Below are 12,082 nucleotides of genomic sequence, written 5' to 3' on the forward strand. Positions count from 1 at the left end.
TTGCCAAATTGCAAAAAGCAACAATTGTTTTTTACAGTACAAAGCGCATGATGTGTTACAGATAAATAGTTGTGGTCTGGATAATGTCATGACAGCAATTTTATTTTTTTTTAGTTAACTGTTCCTAATTTTTACAACACTATGAAACAAGTTGTACGATCATTTCCACTTTCCTAATTGGAGATGTGATGTAGTGGATCAGTTCATGGACAGTGAAACCAAGATTTGAACCCTGCACGCTCTTCCCTGCCACAATAACTTGCTTCTGCTGTGTCTCTCTTCACACAGCACACACATCCCTCAATGTTTGCGCTTCTCCTATTTCTTTTTCTTTTCACATTTCTTTTTGCATTTTTCTTCCTCTCCGCTCTGTTTTTCTTCCCATAGATGGAGTGGACTCTGGAGCCTAACTTCTTCCCTGATCGTTCAAGTTATTATACTCATTCTCTCTCATAACTGCTGCACACATTCACAAGTTACTTGAACTTACCTTTCCCGTCTTCCTTGCTTGTTTCTGCTTTCTCTTTCATGCTGTTGCAATTTCCAGTCTTCCAGTGTTTTCCAAACTTGGAAAAAAGGGCTGTTGCTGGTAGGAGATGAATTTAGGCCTGGAAAATTCCTCCTTGCTGGGGAATGTCAAACTTCAGGAAGGGTTTTTTTGTTTTTTTTTTTGGAAGGGGGGGGAAAGGACTAGTTAACCCTTTGTTACCAAGCCACTTATCCTAGCTAGCTCTGAGCATTGCACAGTCCTGTAGCTGGGACCTGCTAAGAGGAAGCTGTTACCTTTGCTATTCAGTGTCCCAGAAAGACAGGCATAGCATTGATCTTTACGTGCTGTCCCAGCAGATTCTCGGTCCCTCCACGCCCCGACAGCTGCCACAGCTGTACCCCTGGATCTTTTCCAAAAGTTGGGAGAGAACAGCTTTTCTATTCCAGGAAACTGACGGGGCATACATAAGGGAACAGATTCTGATTTTCCTCTCTCTCCAAATTCTCTAAGACACCATGGTAGACAAATTACTCTTGTGACCAATTTGTGCTAGGAACACCACAAATGAAAACCAACACACTCACATGAAATAAATAGGGAAGCAGGGGGCCGGGAGGTGGGGGGGAACAGAGCCCAAAGTATAAAGCTCCACCCTAAAACTACAAATAACTACAATGGAAAGCATACAACCAGAGTAAACTGATCTGTGCAGGACCAGGAATATGCTGGGGTTGTCAGTAAAACTGGCTGATCTATTTTGTTTCGGCATATCGAATTCTAACTTCACGGTCTGAAGCATGTGCATATGTATGCGTGCATGTTGACTGCCAGAATGAAAGGAACATAAGGACATTGGGATATATATTAAGAGCAGTTGGCAAGTAGTATGTAATAATTGGGGGGGACGGGACAGAAAGCACAATTTTAAGGCGTTTTTTTAATCCTTATTTTTTTAGTCCTTGACTTATATAGAAACATAGAAGTCTGACAGCAGAAAAAGACCTCATGGTCCATCTAGTCTGCCCTTCATACTATTTTCTGTATTTTATCTTAGGATGGATATATGTTTAACCCAGGCATGTTTAAATTCAATTACTGTGGATTTATCTACCACGTCTGCTGGAAGTTTCTTCCAAGGATCTACTACTCTTTCAGTAAAATAATATTTTCTCATGTTGCTTACGTATCACAATTGGGACCAGAATTTCCATTGTTAAGCAAAGTGGTTGTTAAGTGAGTTCACCTTATTTTAACAACCTTGTTTGCCAGGGTTCTTAAGAAAATCATTGCACTTGTTAAATAAATTACAGAGTTGTTAATCAAAGAGGGTCTCTCCCATTGACTTAGTCAGAAATTGGCTGGAAAGATTGCAAAACGGCAACTGGATCGTTCCAAGACCCTGCAACCATCATAAATACGGTTTATGTACATTGCCAAGTGCTCAAATTTAGGTCATGTGACTTGCTGCAATAGCCTTAAATACAAGGACGTATCATCACTTTGTGACATTGTAAACTCTGAACCAATAGTGGGTTCCTACTTGTACAGTTGACGCCATCATATGGTAGCAAAAATTGAGCGGTGTGCATAGCTCTGCATCTCCAGCATGTATGTCCGAGCAAGATTTCACTTCTGCGCATGCACAGGAAACAAAATATCGCGAGGGGCTGCGCATGAGAGATTTTAGCTATTTTTTTGCTTCTGTGCATGCGCAGAGGCAAAAAAATCGTCGGAATCTCACGCATGTGTCCACTCGTGAAATTTTGCTTCCTGCGTATGTCGTGTGCAAAATCTTGCTTGGACGCACGCACGGCAGATAGAGCCGCACACGCAATGCACCAGTGGCAGCGGGAGCAGGAACCCCCAACTGCTCTGAACAGTCTCTAAACAAATGGTTATAAGTTGAGGACTTTGTGTACAGAAACTCTTATTCTCAGACCTGCCGTTAGCAAATACCAATAATTCCTCCCCCCCACCCCATGATTATAATAAGAACTAAGCACTTACTCTTTTTAAAATCAATGAAAGCTCAGATTCCAAACTCCAGATTAAGGTAATCCATTCTGGGCTGGCAAAGTGGTCGTTACGGCAGAAGCTAAGTCTCCCTGTGCATTCTTACCAGCAACTTCTGCGGGTAAAGCAGCAACTTCTACAATAGCTGTGGCAACCCTCTCCTGCGGGTAGAAATGGCTATATTAGGAAGTCCAGCAGAAAATCAAAACTTTAGGTTTTGTTTGTTCTGTCCCTTCTCCTTTTGTAAATGTAAAATGTTCTTACATTTGCTTCCACGGCATAGTCCAGCTTCTGGATCAGGAATCCAACGTCTATTTCGGGGGTGTATCTCATTTCAGTCCCTTGTGTTGCCATTTTGAGGGCATGAACTGCCCAGGGTGTGTGCTTGTTTAAAGACCACAGAGAAAAATGACTGTCCCGTGTTTGGGAACGTCGGAAGAAGAGCATGCTAGGGATTTTTAGAGAATCAGCGGCAAGACAAGCCGAAGATTTTTCCAAAATTGTCAAAGAGATGAAGACGTTTGTGAAAGACAGAATATATTTCTTTTGGTTTTAGAAAGGTATTTAAAAAAAAAAAAATAAGGGCTGCCTATTACGGCTGTAAATCACGATGGTTCTAAAGCAGGACAGAATCTTATGGCCTTTTTTCAAAGTGATAGTTAAGCAAACATAGTGGAGTATAAGGTCATTAAGCAAATCCGTTGTTTGCTAGGGGGCATTTTTTGCCGAAAACTGTTCAGTAAATGCTGGTATTCAGTTAAATAATCGTAAATTGCGGTCATGTGTTTGCAGGGTACTATAAGTGTCTGTAAGGGCATCCTGGTTGCCTAACACCCAAAATGAAGTCACATGACCATGGGATGGGGCTAGGCAGCAGTGGGCTACTAGCTGGAACGCTAAATTGCACTCGCCGCGGCAGCTCATAAGTGTTTGCGGGGCCAGCGCGATTTTGCATCTGCACCTATGGAGGTAGCAAAGTCGTGCATGGAGATGCAGGTGCACCTGTGTTTTGGCATGCGCGGAAGCAAAAAAAACCTCGCCGAAACACGGGCGCACCTGCGGCTCCATGCGTGATTTTGCTACCTTCACAGGCGCAGAAGCAAAATCGCGCTGGCCCCACAAGCACTTATGAGTTGCGGCAGCTAGCGCAATTTAGCATTCCGGTTAGTAGCCCACCGCTGCGGCTAGGGCAATGATGGTGAACCTGTGGCATGTACAGCCATATCTCCCAGCACACGAACCGCTGCCCCAGCTCAGCTGTAGCACACGTGCGTGCTGGCCAGCTGATTTTTGGCTCAGACAGAAGCTCTGGGAGGGCATTTTCAGTTTCCAGAGGACCTTGAGAGGAGTCAGGGGAAGCCTTTGGAACCTGGGGAAAGGGGGAAAATGGGCCTACCAGGCCCACCGGAAGTCAAGAAACGGGCCATTTTGAGCCTCCAGAGCAATGGTTCTCAACCTGGAGATCGGGACCTCTTTGGGGGTCGAACGACCGTTTCACAGGGGCCGCCTAGGACCAGGGAAAAAGACAAATTTCTCATGGTGTTAGGAACTAAAGCTTCTATTCTGGCACCTTGGAACACATTTTTACAATCCGACCAATCAGGCGTTTACAGTGGATATGTCCCTCTGACCTTCCTGCCAATCAGCTTCAAGCTGTGTTGGGAGAATTGGCGCTAGACTTATGGTTGGAGGTCACCACAACTTGAGGAACTTTTTATGACATTCATTTATTTATTTATTTAGTCCAATACATAATACACATTGAAGAGAATAGATATGTAGTAATATAACTAAAGAAACAAATGGAAGAAAAGATATAAAAGTATAGGTGAACAAATTTGAAAGGAAGAAAAGATAAATGAGATAAGGAGAGACAATTGGACAGGGGACGGAAGGCACACTGGTCGCGGCATTAGAAAGGTTGAGAAACACTGCTCCAGAGGCTCTCTGCAGAAGCTGGGGACTCTGTTATCGTCCTCCCCAGGCATTGAATTATGGATGTGGATACTCGCAGATGCGCGATAGGGGAAACAGGGAGGGAAAACAGGTTCACAATCACTGGGTTAGAATTGTATTCATTATAAGCCCTTTATAATTATAAATTATAAGCCCTTATAATTTTGCAACATGGTTGTAAGTACCTTTGGTGCTAGTGAGCACTAAGCAACTGGTGAAAGGTTGAGACTAAATATACTGATCTAAAAAATAAAGGGAACACTAAAACAACGGAATATAACTCCAAGTAAATCAAACTTCTGTGAAATCAAAATGTCCACTTAGGAAGCAACAATGATTGACAATCAATTTCACATGCTATTGTGCACATTCAACTTTGTACATAACAATTCAATGAGAATATTTCATTCATTCAGATCTAGGATGTGTTATTTAAGTGTTCCCTTTATTTTTTGAGCTGTGTATATAATTCTCATATTCTCATATGGCAAGACATTCTACAGCTTTGTAGATCTTTATACATCTACAACGATCTCGTAGGTCTTGGTTTTTCTCCCCAGATGCAAGGATAATTTTACATATATTTACATCTATATACATTGTTGAAAAAAACAAAGGGAACTCTCAAATACAAATCCTAGAACTGAATGAATGAAATATTCTCATTGAATACAGTACTTTGTTCTGTACAAAGTTGAATGTGCTGACAACAAAATGAAATTGATTGTCAATCAGTGTTGCTTAAGTGGACAGTTTGATTTCACAGACAGTTTGATTTACTTGGAATTAAATTCTGTTGTTCAAGTGTTCCCTTTATTTTTTGAGCAATATATATAATACACATACACACACACACACACACACATATATATATGTAGATTGTTCTGAGTTCGGGTTTTGCCCCGTGTAATATTTTGAGTGTCTATGCATAGACACTCAAAATATTACACGGGGCAAAACCCGAACTCAGAACAATCTACATACATATACCCGTGAAAATCTACGAAAACAAATATATATATATGTCACATGTTTAAGCTGAATTTGAAAATTAAGGGAGACTAGGATAGATCTATTTCGGCCTTATTTTGGCCTCATCAGCTAGCCATACCCACTGGGACTTGAACCTGCAACCTTTGCCTTGTAAGGCAGAGAATTATCCTCTAGGCTACAGTATCCAATCCCTTCAGCTCTGTACCAGGGAAGGGTTACATGTTTGTCGAATCACCCTGGTATATTGAAGGAACATCACAGCTCCTTTTTTGCCTCTCGGCCCAACCCAGGGCCATTTCCAAGGCAGTTAATTTTATTGATAGCCGACAATTCTATCTATATGTGTCACATGTTTAAGCTGAATTTGAAAATTAAGGGAGACTAGGATAGATCTATTTCGGCCTTATTTTGGCCTCATCAGCTAGCCATACCCACTGGGACTTGAACCTGCAACCTTTGCCTTGTAAGGCAGAGAATTATCCTCTAGGCTACAGTATCCAATCCCTTCAGCTCTGTATATATATATATTACATCTCACTAGCTTTCTTTAATTTATTACTTTTGTACCAAGTGTTTGGTACAGTGGCTGAAGTTCCAGACGCAAGTCACTTTCAAGGAGCTGTTGGCCAAATATAGAATTTTTCTGGCTTTGAAATAATGTTCAATCAGCACCATTGCACACCAATAATTCCTACTGCAGTACTTAATGTCACTTATTTTTTACGTTGTTTGACAACATCCCTCAGGATTTTGACTTACAATAATTATGTTGTAGAATTTTCTATTGCTTAAAGCTGTATAGTTAGCAAGTGATTAGTTGATATTGACATTTCGTAGTCCTTGGGATTTTGCCAACTATTTAAATAGAACAGAAGAAAAGAATTTTATTGGCCAGGTATGATTGAAATTTGTCTTTGGTGCCTATGCTCCCAACGTACTTAAAATAAAAGATAAGTTTGTCAAGAATAATAAGGTACAACACTTAATGATAGTCCGGGTACAAATAAGCAATCAAATCATATTAGGAACCAGTCAATATAAATTGTAAGGATACAAGCAACAAAGTTAAATACAGTCATTTGTGGGATGGGTGATGAGAACGATGAGAAGATTAATAGTAGTGCAGATTTAGTAAATAGTTTGATAGTGGTGAGAGAATTATTTAATCAGCAAAATGATGGAATTTGGGGGGAAACTGTTCTTATCTTTAGTTGTTCTGGTGTGCAGTCCTCTACAGCGTCATTTTGAGGGTAGGAGTTGAAACAGTTTGTGTCCAGGATGTGAGATATCTGTAAAAGTTTTTAGTCCCCTTTTTGACTCATGGCAATGTACAGGTCCTCAATGGAAGACAGGTTGGCAACAATTGTTTTTTCTGTAGTTCTGATTATCCTCTGAAGTCTATGTCTATCTTATTGGGCTGCAAAACCAAACCAGACAATTATAGAGATGCAGATACAGACTCAATAATTCCTCTGTATTAGTGTTGGGTGAACCAAATCTGCAAAGTTCGGGTTCGTACTGAATTTTGTGCGGTTCGGTATACCAAACCCGAATTTTTGCAAAAGTTCGGCAAAAAGTTTGGGTTCGGGAGAGCGCCAGGAAGCGTCGCTGCCCAGCTGTCACCTTCCGAAACAGCCGGGGAGCTGTTGGCCAGTCGGGAGGCGAAAAAGGAGGTGCGGAATCCCATGAGGAGATTCCAGGGGCGGAGCTTTGACGTCACTGAGACGTCCTTCCTGGCCGGCTGAAACGGGGACTCCAGGAAGGACATCTCAGTGACGTCAAAGCTCCGCCCCTGGAATCCCTTCGTGGGATTCCCCAACTCCTTTTGCGCCTCCTGACCGTTCGACAGCTCCCCGGCTGTTCTGGGAAGTGCCGCCGCCCAGCTGTCACCTTCAGAAACAGCCGGGGCGCTTCTTGGTGGTCTCCCAAACGCCGAACCTGGAAGTTTGGCAAAAGTTCGGGTTTGGCTTCGGAAGAGCGCTGGGAAGCGTCCCGGCTGTTCCGGAAGGTGACAGCTGGGTAGGGGCGCTTCTCGGCGGTCTCTTGAGCACTGAACCCAGAAGTTCGGCAAAAGTCTGGGTTCAGGCTCAGGTGCCGAACCCGAACTTTTTAAAAAATTCGGGTGCCGAACCCGAACCCCGTTGGGTTCGCCCAATACTACTCTGTAGAACTGTATCAGCAGCTCCTTGGGCAGTTTGAACTTTCTGAGTTGGAACAGAAATAACATTCCTTGTGGTGCTTTTTAGATGACGTTTTTAATGTTAGGTATCCATTTTAGATCTTGCTATATGATTGAACCTAGAAATTTGAAAGTCTCTACTGTTGATACTGTGTTATCTAGTATTGTAAGAGATGGAAATATTGGTGGGTTTCTCCTAAAGTCTACCACCATTTTACGGTTTTGAGTGTATTCAGTTCCAGATTGTTCTGGCCCCACCACAAACCTCCCATCTGTATGCGGATTCATCATTGTTTGAAATGAGTCAGATTGCTATTGTTTCATCCTCCAACTTCCGTAGTTTAACAGATGGGTTGTTAGAGATGCAGTCACTGGTATACAGTTGGAAGTGGAGAAAGCACACACCTTGGGGGCCGCCTGTTCTAATTGTACAGGTATCTGGTGTGATTCTGCTTAGCTTCCTGTTTGTTAGGAAGCTTATGATTCACTTACCTGTTCAGGTATCTCTAGCTCTTCTAACAGCTCAGTTAGAAGAGGGAATGATGGTATTGAATGAATGTTAATACATCTGATTTTGTCTATATTTTTTCAGTTTACTACCATAAAAGATTAGTCATTCCAAGAGAGCCAAAGATTTAGCCCTCCTTAGGTGGATGGATAGAGTCACTGAAGCAGTCAGTATGAGCTTAAATGGACTCCAGGAGATGGTATAGGATAGAAAGGCCTGTAAGGACATTGCCCAAGGGGTCACAAGCGGTCAGACAGTAGTTACAAATACAGTGATACCTCGTCTTACAAACGCCTCGTCATACAAACTTTTCGAGATACAAACCCGGGGTTTAAGATTTATTTGCCTCTTCTTACAAACTATTTTCACCTTACAAACCCACCGCCGCCGCTGGGATGCCCCGCCTCCGGACTTCCGTTGCCAGCGAAGCACCCGTTTTTGCGCTGCTGGGATTCCCCTGAGGCTCCCCTCCATAGGAAACCCCACCTCCGGACTTCTGTGTTTTTGTGATGCTGCAGGGGAATCCCAGCAGCGCAAAAACAAGCGCTTCGCTGGCAATGGAAGTCCGGAGGTGGGGTTTCCCAGCGTTGGGAGCCTCAGCGAAACCGCAGCATCGCAAAAACACAGAAGTCTGGAGGTGGGGTTTCCCATGGAGGGGAGCCTCAGGGGAATCCCAGCAGCTCAAACATGGGCGCTTCGGCTGGCAAAAGGGGTGAATTTTGGGCTTGCATGCATTAATCGCTTTTCCATTGATTCCTATGGGAAACATTGTTTCGTCTTACAAACTTTTCACCTTAAGAACCTCGTTCCGGAACCAATTAAGTTTGTAAGACAAGGTATCACTGTAACAACAAATTAGTTTTGTTTTCAAATATGTGATTTATGAAGCATCTAACATTTCTTTCGTGGAAACTGTAAGAGAAATTGGTATAAATATCACAACTAATACTTTATCTTTCTTAGAGAATGAAGCATTTTAATAACAATAAAATCATTAAAAACAATTTAATTATAGCATTTTACCTCTGTGGCTAATCATATTCACCTGGGAAACAGTAAACTTCTTGGTGTTTTCTGGAAAATGATAGTTAATAGCAGGGGTGGGCAATTAATTTTACCATAGGGCCGCATGAAAAATTGGGATAGTTTTAGAGGGCCAGACTAATATAATTAACTCAGTTCTATCCAATTATTGGGTAGAACTGAATTAATTATATTATAATTATAAATTATAATTATATATTATATACATTATATATTATATCTTGAACACCCGGTTCTTATCTAGAAAAGTTGGACCGACCTCCGCAGGCCGGTCACAGACAGCGGGCGGGCCGCATCCGGCCTTCGGGCCGCATCTTGCCCAAGTCTGGTTAATAGTTCCTCCAAGAATAATATTTTCTGTGTGCATCTTCAAGTCAGTTTTGATTCCAGGTGACTCATTATTTCTTGGCAATCCCATTTTCAAAGATAGTTTGTATTGCTTTTGCCCTAGGACTGAGAGAGCATACTGACCCAGTCATTCACTTGGCTTCTGGGCCTATGACAGGACTCTAGATCAGAATTCTATTTTGTAGCCTGTGATTTTAATCACTACAGTAAAAAATGGCTCTCTTAAATCTTAATTCGTAATATACATTTTCTCCACAAATTTGTAGAATTCATCTTTAAAATGATGTAGTCTTTAAATTTATTTATTTGTTATTTATTTATTTATTTGATTTGATTTGATTTGTATGCTGCCCCTCTCCGTAAATTCGGGGCGGCTAACAACAATAGTGAAACAACATACGGTATAACAAATCTAATATTTAAAATACAGTGGTACCTTGGTTTTCGAACGCTTCCTTTCTCATACATTTCAGATACCGAACAAAATTTTCTGCAAAAATTTGCTTCAGTATCCGAACAAAAATTCGGATACTGAACAGAAAATTTTGTTTTCTATCCAAAATGTAAGATCTGAGGGACGAGGTGAGAGGGAATGGGAATCAGAACGCCCCTCCTGGCCGCCCTCTTAATAGCCTTCCAGTCTCTACCTTGTAACTGCTCCACGCAGCAGGAAGGGTTGGGCTGGCTACAATACCGGCAGCTTCGTGGGGGCTACTTTCCTCAGCATTCAGTTGGTGGCGGCTCCGTCGGCTTCCCTTCAAGGAGCAGCAGCAGCGTCGGGAATGTCGCACGGTTCAGTTGGTTACCTCCAGGAAGTTGCACCAACTTTTTCTTTCCCCGCGGCGGCGGCTCGGGCAGCTTCCCTTCGAGGAGCAACAGCAGCGTCAGGAACGTCACGTGAAGGGAAGCCGCCGGAGCCGTCGGAGGGAAAGAAAAAGTTGGTGCAACTTCCTGGAGGTTGGAGGTTGGAAGGTTGGAGACTGGGCGATAGTTGTTGAGAATGGCTGGATCCAGGGAAGGCTTCTTGAGGAGGGGGGCACAAGTGCCTCCTTGTAGGGATCCGGAAAGGACCCCCTCCCCAAAGAAGCGTTGACAATCTCCTGGACCCAGCTCCGTGTCACCTCCCTGCTGGCCGAGACCAGCCAGGGGGGACACAGATCCAGCAAACAGGTGGTGGAACTCACAGCTCCAATGGCCTTGTCCACTTCATCATGTGGCACCAGATCAAACTCTTCCCAGACAGATGGACAAGTACGGGCCCCAGTCACCTCGACTGACTTGTTGTCAGTCGACTCTGTTATCCAATTGGAGTCGAGGTCCGCTCAGATCCGAGCAATTTTATCAGCGAAAAACATGTTAAAGTCCTCAGCACTACTCTGCAAGGGCTTCCGAACTCCCCCCTGGTTAAGAAGGGATTCCATTGCAATTTGCATTGCAAGCCAATAATATGTTTCATCTTGGACATAAATTGTTTCAACTTCTATCCTTAAAACAATACAACAGGGCACTGCACACCAGACCAACTAGATACAAGGACAGTTCCCCTCCCCCACAATGCTATCACTGCTAAACAACTATTTCCCACAACACTGTCAAATTACTCACTGACTGTATTACTATTCTTCTTCCCATCCTTCCTAGTACCTATCTCTTCCACTTATGACTATAACCATGTTGGTTGTATCTTTACAATTTATACTGTCTTATTTGTTTCCTAGTATGATTTGGTTATTAGTAACCTATGACTATCATTCATTATTGTATCTTATGATTCTTGATTAATGTATTTTAAATATTTCTTTATGTACACTGAGAACATATGCACCAAATTCCTTGTGTGTCCAATCACACTTGGCCAATAAAGAATTCTGTTCTGTTCTATTCTATACCCTGGAAAGGACAGCAGTTAGTAAATGGAAAGATTAATTTAATTAATAATCAAATCATTAATCTTAAATCCCAGTAAAGATACATACATTAATCACAGTCATAAAACCAAAATTAGACCTAGAGGATGTAATCCATTCCATTAGGACTGCATTTTTCTCTTTTGTTTTTAGAAGAAACCAATCAGTAGTATGTTGTTAACTTAAAATTTCTAAAGTTGCTGCCTATTTGGTTACTTTTTTGTTACTTATGTACTTCTTATGTACATAACACTTTTCCAGTTTACATTGCCAAACGCAGTTGCGTCTCAACTTTAGCAATTTAAAGATGTGAACTTCAACTCCCAGAAGTCCCCAGCCAACATCACTGATGAGGGAATTCTGGGAGTTGAAGTCCACACATCTTAAAAGTTGAAGAGTTGAGACAATTAGTCCTACGGCTTTATCAATTAAGCCTTGCCCTGGCAAAGAGGCAACCGGATGCCAAAGAAACTCAACACCCTATTTTCTCTTCGCCTTCATGCCACTAATACGGTAAAAGTTTCCATTTGCATTTTCTCTTTACCTCCTTTTCGCGCGCATTTAGACTGGCCGAAAGGCGGAGACTTCATCTCCCTTCGCTCGCGCGCGCCTGTCTTAATAGCGCGCATGCGTAAAATGATGGT

General features: G+C 42.3%; 1 protein-coding gene across 3 annotated transcripts in view; it reads right to left on the minus strand.

Annotated features, from left to right (window-relative positions):
• The window catches only part of LOC139155266 (protein kinase C and casein kinase substrate in neurons protein 3-like), a 98,706-nt gene extending 86,635 nt beyond the window's left edge, over positions 1-12,071 (minus strand). The window contains exons 1-2 of one of the 3 annotated variants that reach the window (XM_070730382.1): positions 11,983-12,071; positions 2,498-2,664 (exon numbers count right to left, since the gene is read on the minus strand). Coding sequence is in view for 2 of the 3 variants with exons in the window: in XM_070730380.1 (XP_070586481.1) it covers positions 491-530 (40 nt within the window). In the remaining variant the exon portion in view is untranslated. Of the gene's footprint in view, positions 1-490; positions 762-2,497; positions 2,665-11,982 lie in introns of those variants that run through there. The other 2 variants (XM_070730380.1, XM_070730384.1) reach the window with 2 other exon arrangements.
• Positions 12,072-12,082: the final 11 nt, after the last annotated feature.

The sequence above is a fragment of the Erythrolamprus reginae genome, unplaced genomic scaffold (genome assembly GCF_031021105.1).
Source record: "Erythrolamprus reginae isolate rEryReg1 unplaced genomic scaffold, rEryReg1.hap1 H_1, whole genome shotgun sequence".
In the NCBI taxonomy this organism is placed as follows: Eukaryota; Metazoa; Chordata; class Lepidosauria; order Squamata; family Dipsadidae; genus Erythrolamprus; species Erythrolamprus reginae.